Source organism: Platichthys flesus, chromosome 9 (genome assembly GCF_949316205.1).
Source record: "Platichthys flesus chromosome 9, fPlaFle2.1, whole genome shotgun sequence".
Lineage (NCBI taxonomy): Eukaryota > Metazoa > Chordata > Actinopteri > Pleuronectiformes > Pleuronectidae > Platichthys > Platichthys flesus.
In genome coordinates, this window is record NC_084953.1 from 25,909,492 (window position 1) to 25,929,008 (window position 19,517).

At 39.8% G+C, this 19,517-nt stretch overlaps 1 protein-coding gene across 2 annotated transcripts; it reads left to right on the forward strand.

Moving 5' to 3' along the window:
• Positions 1–1,806: 1,806 nt before the first annotated feature.
• On the forward strand, positions 1,807–19,093 carry cherp (calcium homeostasis endoplasmic reticulum protein). Of its 2 annotated transcripts, XM_062395837.1 has the most exons (21): positions 1,807–1,823; positions 1,914–1,961; positions 3,018–3,191; positions 7,009–7,047; positions 7,919–8,088; positions 10,313–10,450; positions 10,544–10,695; positions 11,396–11,507; positions 11,967–12,056; positions 13,013–13,223; positions 13,608–13,771; positions 14,317–14,571; positions 14,692–14,887; positions 14,967–15,229; positions 15,631–15,764; positions 16,398–16,484; positions 16,621–16,773; positions 17,181–17,294; positions 17,387–17,481; positions 17,615–17,800; positions 18,097–19,093. In XM_062395837.1, exons 2-21 carry the CDS (start codon positions 1,937–1,939, stop codon positions 18,132–18,134), a joined length of 2,796 nt encoding a protein of 931 aa, XP_062251821.1. In that variant the 5' UTR covers positions 1,807–1,823; positions 1,914–1,936; the 3' UTR covers positions 18,135–19,093. The 2 variants fall into 2 exon arrangements, with proteins under 2 accessions (XP_062251821.1, XP_062251823.1); XM_062395839.1 differs by lacking the exon at positions 7,009–7,047 and having other exon boundaries at positions 1,807–1,961.
• Positions 19,094–19,517: the final 424 nt, after the last annotated feature.

Genomic DNA, 19,517 nt, shown 5'->3' on the forward strand with positions numbered 1-19,517 from the left:
CTGTCTTGACTTGGGACTTGACTCGGGACTTGAGGGCAAAGACTTGAGACTTACTTGGGACTTGCAAAAAAATGACTTGGTCCCACCTCTGTCAGTATCTGTGTTCGTCTCCAGTCTGACCTGCTCTCACTTTTAATTTTCACATTCCCCAACAAAAATATATATGATTGCATGTATGTTGTTTTGATCTATTTCAAAATAGGGTACTTCTTATTTCATACATTTCAAATATGGGGAGGACTCAAATAGCCCTATAGTTCTGTGTTTAATTTATTATAAAAAGTAGGCCGATACTTGCCCGTGTATTTTCTTCTCCTCTTCATAAGCGTTTGGGGTTTTCTTTTGTTGGAATTGGTAAAAATAGCAATAACAGTTTTCTTTATTGTCGTTCTATAATTTCATAAATGCAACAAACTATAGTTTAGTATAGTATAACTTTGAAGCGTATATAAAACTTTATTAGCTTTGTTATCAAATATGTTTTGCGGCTCAGACAAATTTTATTTGGGGGAAGTGGGGGCAAAATGGCTCTTTTGATAGTAAAGGTTGCCGACCCCTGCTATAGACCTATGCTAGGTGGGATATCTAATGGACATCCTAAGTACTGCAAGCTAGACTAAAACTAAGAAGGATAAAAATGACTAGATGTGACTAAAACTAATATGCATTTTCCTCTAAAGACTAAGACAATCAAAAATAGCTGCCAAAATTAACACTGCTTTATATGAAAATTTACAGTAAACTTGTTCCCAGGCAATGTCCTGCTCTGGGATCAATGAGCTGACAGCATATTTACACACGAGTACGATGATACAGAATACGCTCATCCCATTGCTTGCGGAGAAGATAGTGCAAGATAAGTAAGTATAAGGATAAGATAGTAGAAGACAACAAAGCAGCATGGGTGACAGTGACACAGACGCCGATGCTGCTTTAGAAAGAAATACAAGTGGAAAAAGTAGGCTATCTCCACATAATGTGGTATTGAGCTGTTGAGTTCATGATTTTTTCTTCCTGTATTACTCTTACTACAACTGTAGCCTACAGTCATGGCCTTTGAGGCACAAATATGTTTACAATTTTTCTACAGACATTCTGTTTGCACTTTTGTTATTGCACTAAAAATATGCACTATTTCAGGATGGATGTTATGCTTTCTATCTATTGTTTTATATTAATGTATACAGTTTTAAGTTAAGCAAGACAGGTTTCTGTTTAAGAAAGATTCTTATTTTATTCAGTTAATGAATTAGTTTATTATTAAAGTGTATTGCTGAATAATAATTTGTTTTCCACATGTTCATGTCACTCAAAAATATGCATCTAATTCAATTCAGGGTCAAATAGTTAAAAAATCGTTTCACTCACAAAAAAAGGGCTAAAAGAATTCACCAGGCCAGGAAGGGTGAAGGCAATGGGGTCGGCCAGCCCTGCCAATGAGGTGTCCCTTATTTATTTTAAAGGGAGTTGGCAACCCTATTTTTGACCCATGTTGTACATTAGAAAGGTACTTATGAAAAACTATTTTTATTCAAAATGTAACAAAGGAAAAAATAAAACAAGGATTTGTGAGTCAAGTTAATTGGGGAATACCTGAAATACTGAATGATGAAATTCATGGCAGCCCTAGTGCAGGGTGTGATTTAAAATGTTAAAAGACGATTTTGGACAAAGTCTATGTATTTATTTGATCTGTAGAGTATAAAAAACATATATCCCCCGCCTGACCGCAGCTGGCGCTGTGGGCGGCTTGCATAGATTTTTTAGTAGCGCTGTTTCTGTATATGTTAACACTTCCGGTGTACGTCATACTGCTAATTCAAGTATGTTTTTTTCCTGAACATTTAACAAAGCATTTGTCCAAACACAGAACTTGCTGACTGGTATCCGATCCGAACATTTGTGTCTGGCAGGTTCGCAGGAACACGAGTCAATCATGGACATCCCCACTGCCCCCGAAGGTGAGCGGTGTGCTTTCCATTGAACGTTAGCTAGCAACTATGTTTCCAACACAGCTAACCGCTTCATTTAGCATTTCAGCTAACTCCAGCAACACCAGTGGCTCACTGTTAATCTCAATAAGGTTCTTATTGAGATTAACAGTCCTCTCCAACACTTTGAACTGTAATGAGAGAATAAAACAGTAACAGCTGGCTAACAAGTTGGTGCTTATGTTGCTTTTTCTGATTAAGCTGACGGCCAAAGATATGTTGTGATTTCTCCATTACTATTTTTTAATGTAGTGCGATTATGAAACTATCGATAAATCTGATATGGAGGCATCGTGAGTCATGTACCTCACTTAAAGATGGGTCTTATTTACGTATGGCACTCAATTAATGTATCCAACAGTCATTGTAATGTGTTAAAACAGCGGTTGCTGATGCCGAATATGGATTAGGATGAATTAAACAATAAACAACACACTTCATTCATACACAATAAGTTAGATGGCTGTACACAGTTGATACTAATGTATATGTAGTAATAGTAGTATTAGGGCCTTCGAGATTAAAAGCAAACACTGATGATTAAAATCATCTCCTGTTTTTTCCCACTTTAATGAGAAATACCCTGGTCTTTTGATTGGTATCTGCTCAATTCAGAAGGAAGAAAGAACGCTGCTTACCAGATTCAATGGCGTTTCCTAATCCAAGCACAGACGGTAGCCAGAAGTGACACATTTCCTTACTTAGTTTGATTGTGGATACAATTTCCAAACTTGTATTTTTACTTCTAGGTTCCTTCTTGTTGTAGATTTACATACAGCTGCCTAAAGAGCAAACTTTGTAGTTTGCAGGAGATGAGATACTCTTTCATTTAGATTGGTAAATCCTTTGCTGCAACAACATCAAAATAGACATTGAATAATTATGTCAGAAAATTGACCTTAAATCATTACAATTAAAGCTTTGAGTGTGTCTCAACATTAATTGTTCTTTCTTTCATTATTTGCTCATCATCACTTTTTGACAGATCGGCTGTCCCAGCTCTGACCATAGGTTTTTCTGTTTCAGATCAAGAGCTGAGGAATGTGATTGACAAACTAGCCCAGTTTGTCGCTCGCAATGGGCCAGAGTTTGAAAAGATGACGATGGAGAAACAGAAAGACAACCCAAAATTCTCCTTCCTCTTTGGTGGAGAATACTTCAGCTACTACAGATGCAAGCTTGCCATGGAACAACAACAGCGTATGTAGTTAAAAGGACAGCCTACCAAAAATGAGGATTTTTACATAGATAGTTGTGTGATGGTGGAATGTTAAACTCATTAGGGATATAGTAGCACTTCTTCAGTACTACATGCACTTTGGGGAAAAGTATGAAAAATAACAGAAGAAATTAAGTTCTCATGGAGCTTAACATAATCAAGAGATGAAACCCCGTTTGAACACCCTTATAGAGATAAACAGTCCAGTATTATTTCCTGTTTATGAGAGGAACTGTTGATTGAACACTCATGCTTCATAGTGATCGTTAGTTTTCTGGGAGGGGATTTTTCTTTTGTGTATAACCATAACCATATCGCAAACAAGGCAGACTAAAATGATAAACCCTGTGATATTTCACAGGGTTTTTCATGACTGAATCCAATTTGAAAATCTACCTGTATATGCTAGCACCTGAAGTTCTCTAATTAAAAGCAGTAGAGTACAGCTCAAACATAAATGTCAAGCTAAATCAAGTATATCACAGTATCTCCTAGACCTATTGCTATTTGATTATCAGCTTATATAAATATAATAATAATATAATAATAATAAATATATCTCCTTCCACCTCATAGGCCACCTTCACTCCTAAAGTTTTAGTATTGTTTATGAATCAGTTTGATTAAGTACTGTGGATGAATTGAAATACATCATCAGATATAACCTGAGACACAGTACATCATGAAGGAGGAGCCCTTTAGTCAATATAGAAAATATCTTGAAACTGAATGGTTTTGACTGCTTCCGGTTTTCAAAATAGGTTGTTAACACAGGGTACTGAATCACCTGGAATCAAGATAAATTAATATTCACTGGAAAGTAAAACCAATAAATGGAGTATTTCCTTCAACATTTCATATATTATTTGGTCGTGTGTATCGTGCATTATCTGCGCTGAATGTGATGTGTGTCTGACAGCATTTGTCATGATAGACACAAGCCGAACAGAGCTGAATGTACCTGGTACTCAAGAGAAATTACTGTATCTGAGAAGTGCACATCTGATAAATAGTGTTTCCTTGTGCCAAGAGCAGAAGCAGAGAAATATAAATATATAAGTTCTTATACTAGCTTTTAAACACACAACGTATCTTCTTAACCAAGTCATTCCAACTATAAGAACGAGCAGATGCCACTAATGTCACATCAACTATATTTTCTGAATATGTAAATTAACAATGCAATTTCCTAAATAATTCAAAGCGCATGTTAAAGTTCAAGTGTTAAGAATTGATTGACACTCAAGGCCTAATTATAGTCCTGCGACTGCAACCGCGGAAGGCCACGCAGCTGCATCGACGGACTCGTTTTGGTTTATACTTCTCTAACGTGCTGCGCGTGTTGCAACGCAATTCATCGCCAGAACCATAGGCGGAGTAACGTTTTTTTTTCAAAGACAAAACACACAAAGAAGAGACGTCTTCTTCTTCGTCGACTGTTTATTTACATCGCCACTCCGGCTCCTCATAGCCTATTTCTGGCGGACAAATCGGCCAGTCAGTGACGGGTTATACAAGTGGTCATACTTTCGGATCTCTTCTGCCAAGTGCTCTTCCATATTCCATATTTGTTCTTCTAAATCTTCCGTGATTTCCGCGTATTGTGGGGCATGAAACCGGAAACTAGACTCCGGACGGGATGTAGTCGGCCAAACAATCACAAGCCTTGCGGGCTGCGTGAGGCTCGCGTCGTTTTGTCGTATAGTTAGAAAAATCGACCGACGCATGCAACACGCCAGAGGGCATGAAAGGGGCGTGTTGCGTGTCTTGCGTGCATGCGTGCGTCCGTGCAACACGAGTATAATGAGGCCTTTAGTGGGGAAGTTGCATGCTGCAGCTGAATACACCTCATCCAATGTGGTAGCCTTCAGTTCTAATAAAAATGTAAATGGTGTTTAGTTTTTCCCCTTAAAACGACTGTAAAAAAGATGGCGGCCTCCGTAGAGAGGACTCGTTCAAGATGTAAATATTAGCTAGTAAAATATAAAGGGCCCATTCTAGGGTAAATAAAACTACAATTCGTTCCATTAAGATGATTACACAGCCGTGAAACCATCATTAGGATTTTTATAACATTTTTGCCAATAAATTCCTTTTATTCAATTTACAGCGTTAACCTTTAAAGGAACTATAAATATACATCACATTACCTGAGCCAGCTACAAGTCTAAATATTCAAGTGTGAGTTTTAGTTTAGCCCAGTGTATGTGAATGGCTGCAATGTAATATGTAGGGTTGGGTACCGAGAACCGGTTCCAATATGGCACCGGTTCCAACACAACCGGTACCTACCCGGACCGAAATGCAGCGCAGATTTCGGTGCTTCATTTCGGTGCCTGAGCCAACTGAACTGAGGTCTTCGTTCCTCCCGCCTCCTCACACTTCCAGTCCTTCCTTCACGGGAAGGGGCGCCTCCCGTCGGGCCGCCGCATGAGTCGGGCGCGGCTGCCGGTGGACAAACTCTTGTCTCCATGCTGCCCACGTTACGCGTGCGTCAGGGCTTCCGGCGCTGGCTGGCCCCCGCCGGGCACATTTCTTCCGTGGCGGTGCGCCGTAACCGGCTCTGGGTCAGCTTGGAAAGGCTGGGGGCGGGAGGAACGAAGACCACGCCGAGAAAGGTTTCACAAATGCGTCTGCATTATGGGGAGACGAAGGCGGCCCGATGCCTTGCCCGCGACAGTCCCAGCTGCGGTGACACGGGGGTCTCTGAGTGATGGAAAAGCCATCCTCACTCTTCAATTAGCTCAGGCACCAAAGTCAGATTCACAAGTGTATTGTATATATTTTTATTTATTTAAGTATAGTGTAAACTTTAGTTAACAGTTCATATATTATTCATAGTTTTAAGTTAAAATATGTTTTGTATTTATTCATATTTATAATCTACTTTAAACAGTTCATGTATTTGGGATAAAAAAAGAAAGCCATTCTTAAATGTCGTCAAGCTTTGTTTTGTCGTTTTTGTAATTTTTTAAAAATATTGGTTCAGGCACCGTTTAGGCACCGTTATCGTTTTAAAAGTATCGGTTAAGCACCGGTATCTGATAAAAACCTAACGATACCCATCCCTAGTAATATGTGTTCTCAGATGTGTGAGTATGGACGGAAATTATTTCTGTTACGAAGCTTAAACACTTGCCTGGATGGATGTAAACATAGTGATGTGGATGTTTGTTTAAATGGACCTTTTATGAGCTTTAGCTCACATCCCATCGCCAGTACAAATCTGTGGTTTTGAGTCTGTCTCTCATTGACGTGGATCTTAAGATCATGATTGTAATTGTAAGAAATTCTATTCTATTTGCTTCTCATCCAGACCTAGTATCATATGTCCACTCTCTTAGCCAGCCTTTAGCTCCAGCTCCCTATGTGGCCAATATTATCAGTCAGGTTTTGATGTGCGATGTGGTCAAACAGGTCATCTTTCATTCGGACAGACCATGAGTCAGCTCTTGTGTGGATAGAAATAAGCATCACATTGTACCGTATCTCATCCCAAAAAAACAAGAGGATCAAGCACATAATTCACATGACTTTTAGTGGCTCGATCCAACAGAAAAGTTCCTGCTGTATCTGCCAGTACTTAAAATGTATTTGTAATTACTCATAGTTTTAACTCATCGCCGTGTACAGGCTACTGGTTGCTTCTTAGAGGTAGTGAGGTTCTCTCACAGCACCCACAGTGAGGCTTTAGTCATTGAATGATGGTCATGTGGTAATAAAAGCCCAGTGCATGGAGTTCCTCTTTCAGTTTCGAATACCACTATAATGCATTAAAGTTTGCTTTTCTCCACTTAGATCCCTCTACCCACGATGGAGAGGAATATAAATCTGAAGGTATTTATTTGGAGCAAGATTTGTCAGATCAATTAAAAAGATTTCCAGTTGGAAAATTACATTTTGTATTTTGCACTTTTTTTGATGGACATTATCACACCTGTGCCTGAGAGCTTTTTAGTTAAATTTTTTATGTTGGCATTTTGATATTGATATTGATATTCTTTGTTTTCCACAGTTGTTTAGAAGTTTAACTGAAGATAATGTAAACATATCTTCTTGCTCTTGTTGGAGCTTATTCCTCCATCTGAGGGTTTCAGGGTGCTGACAGACATAAGGGGGTGGAGCTTGTTGACTTGTCTTTGAATGAGGCCTTGTTAAGGCTGCTTGTCTGTTAGCGCTAGTCTCTGGGCTGTTACTGCCATGTCACAATGCTGTCAAACTAACACTCTGTCATAGTTAATTATTTTAGATATGTGGACTCTGTGTTTGATCGGTAATTACTATCTGGGATATATATGTTACATTGTAATAGCTTTTTAATAACTGAGTTTTGTTCAATAGGATTAAACTCTTTAATTGGTTGAGTAATATTTGAAAACTGCTGCGCTTGTGATTTTGGGGTTTTGCAGATGCCAACATGTTTCCTATAAACAGCAGTTGGTTCTGCGGCCACTGGGTTAGAGATAATGATATAGGTCATGTGAATGCTGGTTGCATGACTTTTAAACTTTGTTTCTGGGATGTTATATTGTCTTGCTGTATTAACGCTGATATATATAATTTGACCTGAAAATGGTAGCATGATTGATATAGTTGAGTGTAAACAAACAACACAGTATCTGCCTTGTATATACGCTTTATGGAATCAACCTTCCTATTTTGACTCTGCATCTCATTGCCTGCTGTTTTCCTGCTGCTCTTTTTGCAGATTTGTACAACCCAGGTGCCAAAGAGGTGGCTGATATCCTTCCTCCACAGATGGCGATGATTGCTCCACCTCTTATCCTTCAACCTACTGCACCAGCTATCGATGAGCTAGTCCAGCAGAGTCAGTGGAATCTGCAGCAGCAGGAGCAGCATCTGCACACACTCAGACAGGTACAGAGCATGCAAGAAACTAATGCACCTGGCAAAGAGGACACCTCAGGAATGATTTACTTATCCTATTTGTTGGCTTATTATTGTTTCTCCTCGAAAAAAAAATAGGCCCTTTGCACAGAGGAGTCATGTGAAAATGAAATGAAAATCTATAATATGACATTCAGGCCCTCACATTGAAGGTAAAGAGTGCAGGGTTCTAATCATCTCCATCGACTGCCACCTTTATCTAACCAAATAGAGCTTTGGTTAATGACCTGATTTAGACACGCACAATCTGTAATTATACATTGCTGTCCCATCGTGGGGGCCTGTAGCCTCATTTATAGCTTTTACACTAAAATTTGCAGGTATACATCGGATTTTTAAATGGAGGTAAACCTGCTAGAAAAGGTGGCTGACTAATTTCCCATTGCCTATGCAAGAGATTGCCTCTCAGTTTTTGTTCCCCTGGTGCCTCATGTTCAATATTGCGAGTGTACCGACAGCTCTGTCACCTCGCTATTGTGTTGATATCTGTGCCGATATGAGTCTGAGCCGTATATAACCAGTTTCTAGTAAAGAGTTATTTGGCCCATAAGTGAATGGTTATAGTGATCATTCACATTGCAAACAAGAGTGCTAGTGGGTCTTTTGACCAGTGAAAAAGAGGCTATAGAGTAGTTTTCTTTCTTGGTTATGTTTCTTAGGTAGAAGAAATGCAGTGTTTTCAAGCAATTGGTGAATGCAAATTTAACTGCTTAAACCCAGGGTTTTATACTTTTTTTGCTTCCCCTAAATGATCATCCTACATAAGCACAGTCATAATTACGTAACCTCATTAATGAGTAATCTTTCTCAACCTGTTCAGGTGGAGCTAATTATGGTATGATCTCACAATGGAAAGTGCCTCAAAATATTGTACAATGTTATTAAGTGCTCATAACATTGACTGGAATTGATCAACAATTTATATAAATATATATATTTATTAGGGCTAGGCAAATAAGCAAAAATGTATTGAAACAGAGACCTTTATAAGCGCTTACCAACTTAATCTTGCTCATGTCAGTTATACAAAAACTTTTTCCGCTATTGTACCATTTTTTTGTACCGTGCTGTATTACCCTGCTGAATGTCCTCCCTCCTCACTCCCCCACCACAAGTTATTAGGACATGTACAGGACTTGAAATTTACTTTGTGTTTGTTTGATTAGCTCTAAAGTTTACAAAATGTATATTTAAAGACATAAAAATAGTCCAACATTCAAGACGTACTGTGATGGGCACAGCCAGGACATCATTGTTATTGTAATTAAATAAATGTGATCATGCAAAAAGCTACAGGTACGAGCAGACCCACATATATAAAAATATATATACATATTTATATGTACCGTGCTGGAGTTTCTGTGTCCTCCTCCACTCTGCTGTCACTTGAACTAATAAACACTTTTATGAGGCTGCATTTAAACATCATGAAAATGACATATCAACATGTTATGCTCATTACAACACGAGACATGACGCTGACAGTCAGGACTCAGTGTTAAAATGAGCGGCGCGACACACAGACATGATCCGACACCATTGATTCATAACCAAACACATGACCGTACGTTTGTCAACTAAAACATCCCAATAAGAAATTAACTATGATCGTGAACTATTCATTTTCATATGCATGAACTGATCTTGTAACATTTTAATTTTTAAGTGTGAAATGGCTCACCACTGCTTCTACAGATGGGTTCAGATTCAGATTTCACATTCACATTTAATGCTGTGAAGGTTTGGTTGTTCGTTTGATTTAAAAAAGAAAAGAAAAAGTTTTATTCGACCATCCATCCATTTGGACTTGGTCATTAATCCAAAAAACTAATGTTATATGTATATATCTGCCTTCTGTCATTTATCTTTCCGTTTCCGCAACAATACATAGAGAAAATGGGGATTTTTCAGGCATTTGGAAATGGTGATTAATCACAGCTACCCTGTGATTAATCTGATAAATTATACAGCATAACAATTACCAACTTTATTTAATATTCTTCCTCCCAATAAGAATCCTCACTTTTGAAGTCCCTTTTATTAATCTCTATAAACAGGTTCCTTGTATGGCATCTTTTTATGTTTTGTCTTCCTCCTGTTACAGTGTTGGAAACATCATGAGAACAGTTGCAGGCTATAAAAGGAAGGGTAAAAGTATTTTAAAATGTTTTTGTATCTGCCTCTCACAATGCAGGAGCAAGTGACTGCAGCCATTACTCTGGCCATTGAGCAGCAAACCCAAAAACTGCTGCTGGAGTCTCAGTTAGACATCACAGAGTTTGACAACTTGTTGCAGCCCATCATAGACACCTGCACCAAAGATGCTATCTCTGTAAGCCTGCAATAAATATTTCATAATTTGTTTATTAGATTCCTTAAAATGAAAGATGTTATGTCTTACTTATGTGTTTTGTATTTTTCCCAGGCTGGTAAGAACTGGATGTTCAACAACGCCAAGACTCCACAGCACTGTGAACTGATGACATCGCATCTCAGTAACCGCATCATTGCTGATGGGGCACATTTTGAGCTCCGTCTACATCTCATCTACTTAACCAATGACGTTCTCCATCACTGGTAAAAACGCCTAAATACATACATAAAAACATGTGGTCTACTTTACATATACATCAGAATAATAAGATAATTTCCCTGCTTGGGAGTGTTATATAGCCCTAATTTGACCTGCACTAAAAGGTGGTCTAAATATGAGACATACATGGATAGGACAAGAAGTCTTAAAACCAGCCACTGTCTCTACAGTCTCAAACACTGAACAGACATGGGTTTTTGGTATAGCAAGTACCCACTGCTGATTAATTAACTAATATCTGTCTAAATATTTTGATATGATTCCTATAAATGGAATATGTATTTTACCTAAATAAGAGGTTCAATGGAATGGCTGGTGTATAAATGCAAAATAACATTTACACAATGGTTCCTCTATTCAGAATGTATCAATGTGGAAATGGTCTTACTTGAAAAAATGAAACCGCAACACCTTTAATCTGTGAATTTTTTTAATCAGATATCAAACATAATCTGTTTTACGTTATTTTAAATTGATCAAATATGTTAGCTTGGGCTCTGGAAGACTGTCGTAATTTTTTAATAATTCCCTCACATTTCATTAAATGAATGATAAGTTGATTAAGTGAAAACATAACTGAGAAATTGAACAACTAAAAATCTTATTTGTGCATTAAAGAAAAAAGTATTATATAGGATGATTTTTATGAGTAGTAATGTGATGTGTTTTAATCTGTCCTTCCAGCCAGAGGAAGCAGCAGAAGGATTTGTTGGCAGCACTGCAGAAAGTTGTGGTTCCTATCTACTGCACCAGCTTCCTGGCAGTGGAAGAAGAGAAGCAGCAGAAGATCACACGGGTAAACTGGATATTGTTTCTGTTTTCAACATTTTTAAAACTCCGGATGACACAAGTATTTTAATCCTGACAGCAATATAAATATCATGGAAGACTAACCACATCCTCACAACCCAGAAACATAAATACATATTACAGATTTTTTTTTACATATTAACATCATCTTAAAACAAACTTGATGACTCATTGTCAGTTAAGGGGGTAGTGGTATAAAGTATAACAAGAATGTCATTGAATGTTAGTAGGACAGTGTATATAAATATACAATGCTAAAGTTTAATAGTCCTTCAGAAATTGATTGGTGGAAAAAGTTTGAGATTCAGTGCTTAGTTTCTCTGTTCATTTTGTTGCTGGTTTACTGAACTGGAGAGCTGTAAGAATCTGTACCTCTGTTTGGTTCAAACGATTATCTCTCATTCTAAAGCCATGTTTTTCTGGTTCTTAACTTGCTTCTCGCCAGTTGCTGCAGCTGTGGGAGAAGAATGGCTACTTTGATGATGAAACCATTCAGCAGCTCCAGAATCCAGCACTGGGCCTCGGCCAGTATCAGGTGAGTGGAATAAGACTCATGGCTTTACTTTGGTGCCTTTTCTAAAATCATCCATTGGTGCACCTCGCTTACAATTTTTTTTATGTAAAAATATAAATTGTGATGCAAAAAATTTGGTAAGTATCTTACCAATATGATGTGTAATCAGTTTGACCTAATGAATTGTTGTTCCAAATAAATGATGATGTAGGAGCTGTACAAGATGCTATCTATTGACAGCATATTCAGATTTTGTATTTTGTTTGAAATGTGTATATTTATTTATTTTGCACTTTGGTGCAGATAAACTTTTAAAGTATTATCACCCAAAGGCCTCAGGCTTACTCATTCTGTAAAGCTTTTATTAATCATATATTCAGTCTCTCTATGGAATGGTGCGAGCCGTACCTGCTTTGGACCGTTATCTGTTTTCTCCAAAATTGTGCTGGTCAAACCAGTCTAACGCCGGGTTCACACCGGACGTGGAAGCGACACAAGCAGTCATAAAGATAAAAAGAGAGAGGGGGCTGTATTCTCCACATAGGCTTGAGTGGAGAATACGTAATTTACCCTCGACACCCGACATTGAACAGAGCAAACAGCTGAGAAGTTCTTGAAGATGGATTAGATTAAATTAATAATTGAAGTGGAGAAGTACAGTGAGTTGTATGATCCTCAACATGTGTTTTATAAAGACAACCCGAAAACAGACACATGTTTGGACGCTGTTGCAGTTAATGTTGGAGAAACAAGTAAGTATATGCTTGAAAAAAATTATTAAATGCCATTATTACTGTAGGTTGTTAACAGCAGAAGTATGTAACATTATTAGTAATGCGCGGCGCTTCCGCGGCGCTTCAGCGTCCGGTGTGAACCCGGCGTAAGTGTGTACTTTTTGGAAAAACAAAGTTCTTAGTGATTTATATTCACTGATAACACTGTGATAGCCTCACATCACCCGTTTCTCTCTCTGTCAGGCTTCTCTAATAACAGAGTATGCTGCAGCGGTGCAGCCCATCCAGCTGGCCTTTCAGCAGCAGATCCAGGCTTTGAAAACTCAGCATGAAGAGTTTGTTGCCACCTTGAAGCAGCAGCACCAGCAACCGCAGCAACTACAGCCTACTCCTGTAGCACAGCTAGCAACCACCACTGAGCCTGAAAATGCCCCATCTATGACCACACAACCTGGTGAGAAGATGCTTAATGAACACAACCAGAGGCACAACCTGATACATGCAGCCAGATTTGTTATTTACAAGTGCAGTCCCAGTTCTAAACAATTCTCTTTGGAATGGGCTGTTTGCTTGTGTCAGCTTTTTTCTCAAACCGTAACTGACATGCATTAATTGAGCCACGACAAGTAAACTATGCAGAACCCAGAATAGGAGAATCAGTTGTTAATGCTTTTGTCCGAATCAACACTTTACTGTCTTGAGCCCTTAACAGCATGCATGCCTTATGTGATTTCTGGAGTTAGTAGATTGATTAGATTTTCTCTATAGATTAATGACATTTATATTGGGTAAGTACATGTATGTTTGTTTTCAATGGTTTGGTGTGTGTGGTGTGCAGGGGATGTGAAGCCTGCCATGTCAGGTCCTCCTTCAGGAGAGTTTGATGGTGCCTCCTCCAGACCACAGGACCCCAGCAACCCCAGTGGACCCTCAGATATCCCCACCAACAAGCCTGCATGGTTTGAACCCCAGCACATTGGCCCCTGGAACCCCAACCAGCCGGTAAAGACCCATGTGTGTATTGTGCATTATAGATCTCAGTTATTGCTGTAACAGATCATGTTACAGCAGTCCTCATAGACTCCAGCATGCTAAACTGGAGTAACCAAACTCTTTAGGGCTGATTAACTCTTAAAACTGACTTGACAGTACTTGCTAGCCTAGCAACCTTAAAACTAAGTAACAAACCATAATACAACACTATTAAAACTGAATATTTATTGTAATGAATAAGAACGTAACTGTCTAGTTGTGAAAATGGAGAGACAACCCTCATCATTTTAATCCTGAGTTTTCAGAAAAAAATTATTGTCTATATTTTGGCCAATACATTGTCCTTTGGGGCTGATAGCAGCTTTTTTGTTGTCTCCAGTGCTGATTGCTGCCCCACTTCTTACATTTACACTACACCATACCATACAGTAGAGCCCAGCCTTGCCTCCTGCTTTGTCCATTTTACAGCAGACTCAACCCCCTGAAGTGGGTTCAGTCCTGCCCCTGGTCTCAGGCAATAACCATGACATTCCTGACTTATGTCCCTTTCCCAGCCACCTTTTGACCCAAACCAGCCTCCACCTCCTTGCCCGCCCTGGAACAGCCATGAGGGGATGTGGAATGACCAGAGGGAGCCAGGGAACTGGAGCGGAGGTCCACCCAGAGAAGGAGGTCCCTGGAGTGGTCCAGGTGGGTCTGAACCAGGCCCTCCATCCTGGAACTCATATGACCAGCAGCCACCATGGGGGAACCAGCCCGACCAGCCCCCTTGGGGCCAGAGGGAGCCCCCATTTCCTCCACGCATGCAGGTTTTTACTTCCATTGCTATGTATTCTTTTATCTGCTTATATTGTTTTTGACTATATCTTTCATATTTATTTCTTTGTTCCTTTACACAAATAACAGTATTGTCTAACTCATTTTTACAGAGACCTCCCCATTTCAGAGGGCCCTTCCCTCCCCACCAACAGCCACCTCCTTTCAACCAGCCCCCTCCACCTCCACACAACTTTGGACGCTTCCCACCACGGTTTATGCAGGATGACTTTCCGCCCAGACACCACTATGACAGGCCACCGTACACCCCACACCGCTTTGACTATGCCCAGGGAGAGTTCCCTGGAGGTGAGTGCAGAGGCACAAAGTGATATAACAGAAAAAAATGTAAAGGCCTTGTTTTGAACATTATCCATCTGTTTGCCAGACATCCCAGGTCCTCCTCCTCCTCCTCCTCCTCCTCCTCCTCACCACCATCCCAATCAGAGGCTCCCTCCCCCAGGCTTGCCGGCTGAACATCCTCCCTGGGGTGGAAGCCAGCACCAAGATTTTGGCCCACCCCCACACGGCTTCAATGGCCATTCTCCACACGTTCGCCATCGGCCGACTCCGGTGCAAGATGACCCAAGTCTGGTGCCAAATGTACCCTACTTTGATCTACCAGCTGGTCTAATGGCTCCACTGGTCAAAGTAAGTCACCTGCTTCTGATGTGAAGTCAAGGGCATTCAAAAGTGTAATTTAGTTAATTAAACTTTTCAGCCCAAAGACAGACTAATTGACTGTTACAAGAGGAGAGAAGAACAATGGTAAAGACTGAGGCAGCACATCTACAGTGGCTGACAGATTTAACATTTAAATTGTGGGAGAAGTTTACAAAAAACCATTTGAAATAAGTTGCGAAACAGTCTGAACAAAGATTGCTAGTTAATGCTGGAGCAGAAGTTGCCAAATAGATTGTAATAATGAATGAAATGATATCCCCAAAAATGATGCACTTCCAGCACAGTTCAGAATTGGCTCATTGGCTTATTTACCTACAGCAACTAAACTATCATGTCGCCTGATCCCTCTTCTTCTGTCCACTGCTCAGCTTGAGGACTGTGATTATAAACCTCTGGACCCTAAAGACATCCGACTGCCCCCCCCCATGCCACCTAGTGATCGGCTGCTTGCTGCTGTGGAAGCTTTCTACAGTCCTCCATCCCATGATCGTCCTCGGAACAGGTACATACATACCTAATTTAAGTAATTTTAGTTGCTGTTGTCTGACTAAATGGAAGCGAGGCACAACAGATTTATTGTTATGTTATTTGGGTATTTTATTGTGTACGGCTGAAAACATTTTCAAAAGTGTAGACAGAGCTCTAATGTGATACATCAAGTGTTTTTTATTTTATTTCATACAATAGTTTAACCTTATTGGCAGCTGAAAGGCATCTCCGGCAGCTCAACAGGCTGACAAACCTCAGTATGTTAACAGCAATTAGTGAGCTAGGACTAACTTAAACAACAAAAAAGCAAGTCCGATTATTCATCTACAGTTGATATCATGTGTTACAGAGATGATCAGTGGTGGGTTACACGTGAAAGGCTAACCAGCTTCACACTTCCATGCTGGTCTTCCAATCCCCCCTTCAGTACTTTTATTGGCCATACTCAGTCAGAATGAGGCTGTCCTTCCAGCCACTGTATGTCTGTGTCAAAGGATTTAATGATAAAATGGTTTGACAAGTATCAGTTGCTATTAGTTTTGTAGCAGCAGAAGCAGTTACAACAAACAGCATCGGCGTAAAGCCGATAAAGAAATGGTTGTAGGTCACAGAGATTTGAGCTGGTTGTGGTTTGTTCATCCTCCAGTGAAGGCTGGGAGCAGAACGGCTTGTATGAGTTCTTTAGGGCCAAGATGAGAGCCAGGAGGAAAAAGGGACAAGAGAAACGGAACAGGTAAGTCCCTCTTTATCCTTATTATTTGTGGGGAGTATGTCACTGGTGCAAATAAAGCCGATTGAGAGACTCACCCAAATGTTTATTTTGAACATTTTAAATCCCCCTCCCTCACTGTATGTCTCGATCTTTCCAGTACTCGTGGTGGAAGTCGTTCTAGGAGTCGTTCACGCAGCAGAGGAAGGTCTTCTTCTCACTCCAGCTCTCGCTCTTCGAAGTCTTCGAGGTCACGATCCCGCTCATCTCGTTCCCGCTCCCGCAGCGGCTCCCGCTCCTACTCACGATCCAGGTCTTTAAACACATATCATGCAAACATGTATCGGGATGTGATTTGTCAAATCTTGAAGAACTCGGAAACACAAATGGCAATCTTGTCAATATGTTTGGTGGACCAACCATTTGTGTTGTATGAAAGAATAAAAGCAGTTGTTCTGCAGACATGGGAAAAGCAGAGCTGAAATAGTTAATTGGTTTACTTATTTTTATTTTTTTATTTACTCTGAATTCAGGTCAACAGGAAGACATGCGATAACGCGCATGAAATTAAATCTGGGTTTTTGCTTAGAAAGAGGGAGTGTAGTAGTGCATTTACACAGACAGGAGGTGCTAAAAAGTTATCTATGTCCTGTGTGTGTGGCATCATCATTACAAGCATTACAAACATAAGGAACTAAGCTTTAACCTGTCTCTCTATAGGTCCAGGAGTAGATCCAGGTCATCTCGGAGTCGCTCTCACTCCAGGTCCAAATCCCGTTCATGCTCACCCGGCAAGAAACGCCATGGACCCAAATCCCGCAGCTCTTCTCCTCCGTAAGTCCACCTCCCTGCACGTCCGTGCTTTCATACAGGACTACTTTATTCTTAACTGAAGTGTAGATAACCTCCTCCTCTGCTCTCTACAGCTCCACATCAGTGCTGGGTGGTACTCCCTCCAAACTGCCAACAGAGAACAGGCTTGGGGAGGAGAACAAGGGCCATCAGCTGCTGATGAAAATGGGTATGCTCTTTTTTTAAATAAAATGTAATTGATCATTTGAACTGCAAATTTTTCAACTAAGAATATTTGAAATGTTTTAATGAGATGAAATTGTGCTGTCTGTGAACCACTTGTGTCGTCCTGTTGGCTATAGGCTGGAGTGGTTCAGGTGGTTTGGGGGCAAAAGAACAGGGCATCCAGGACCCCATCAAAGGAGGAGATATCAGGGATAAATGGGATCAGTACAAAGGTGTGGGTGTGTCATTGGATGACCCTTATGAGAACTATCGCAGGAACAAGAGCTACAACTTTGTTGCCCGCATGAAGGCACGAGAGGAAGGTACAGACAAAGACTTGTGTGTTATTCTTTACTGCTCTCTCTCAAATACCATGATATGCTCATTAGCTCTTCAAAATGTAATAGGTCTCTGTCTCGATCACTCAACTTGCACCATATATTAGATTAGATTCTGGATTACAATAGATCATAATAATAATAATAATAACATAATTTGTATAGCAGTGCTTCACACTAAAGTCCAAGGCAAAAATTAAAAATTTGACTAGAGACATAATTTACAAAAATGTTAAAATGAAAATATAACGCTTCTTTTATTTTAATTTTTTATGATTCAGTGAACCGGGAGCCTACAGAAGCCCCTCCAGCCGAGTGATGTCATCAAATGGCACCAAACAACCTCCTCATCTTCTCAACCCCCATCAAGGATCAGATTCTCAGATGTCCGACCAGGACTCTAGTCATCAGTCCTAAATCCCTTCTCCTTCTGCAGAAACCAGAGTGACAATACAAAGCACCACCACACTTGTGAGGTTTGTGAATAAGTGCAAAGCCTTTTTGCTTAGTTTAAGAACTTGGGATGAGTGTGTCATAGAAGAAAGCATCCAATCTGCAGATGGAGCAGTGGTCATTATCTAACAAATGTTTAACTCAGCAGGGACTGGAACTAGAGTCTAATACAATGTATATCTCACTCTGAATGTTAGGATATGATTTTTTCCCGCTAAAAGTGTCTCAGAGGACTGAGAGTGTGTCTAAATATGTAATCACTGCAAAAGATAAATGGGAAACTCATTGAAACAAAATGGGAATACTAAAAGTGAAATGCTTTTAAAAGGGCATGGACCCGTTGTAATTTATTCACACATGTCAACAGCTACAAGTATGTACAATTATTTAATATGGGGTTTTAAACTGTTCTCAATCTTGCGTTACAAAATGATTTTTTCACCCATAACAGGAAGATGTGTCTCCAATAAAGTCCTCTGTTTTATTTACAGAGAATTTCGAAAATTACATAAACATTTAAAATGGCCAACTCAACTGTAGTGTTGAGTAAGTATTTTGTTCTGAATGAAAATTCCTGAAGAAAGCCGCTCACTGTGTGCGGTGTTGGAGATTGTATTGGTTGATAAATCATAATTTCTGCATTTGTGTGTACAAACTGTTTGAGGGAAAACATTTGAACAAGGTCTGGTGGCTCTAGTTGGCTTTTCACTGCTGTTTGGGGTGATATCTTTTCATGTTATGTCTTCTTCCATAGAGATACACATGTCTGTCATTTAGTTATACAAACATACCCTAAAATAAACAGAGCTCTGTTTCCCAAATGTACCTTTGCTTTGATTGCCTATCAGTGTTCAGTGAAAAGTTCTTTCAACATGCCTCAGATCATTGACTTCTTCATCTTTTCTGTCATTATTTCCAAGGCTTGTGCTTTCTATGAACTGCAGGTAGCGAGTGATCTTTAAGAAATATAAAAAAATCGTTTTTGGGAAGAACCACCGAGATAAAGATGGAGGGAAGCACACAGGCACCCAGAGTCAGAAATGAACATCACAGAAGTAAAAGCTCAATCGATCATCCATTAAGAGAAACAGATCGAGCGCATCATGCTCATCTCAAAGTACAAGCGAGAAGAGGGAAACCTGCCCTCCATCCTGGCCCATGGAGGAGTCCTCTTTATTTCGATTAAAAATACATTATCTCAAGGCACTTTACAAAGCAGAAAAAAGCGTTTGTACGCTGATGATCTCTA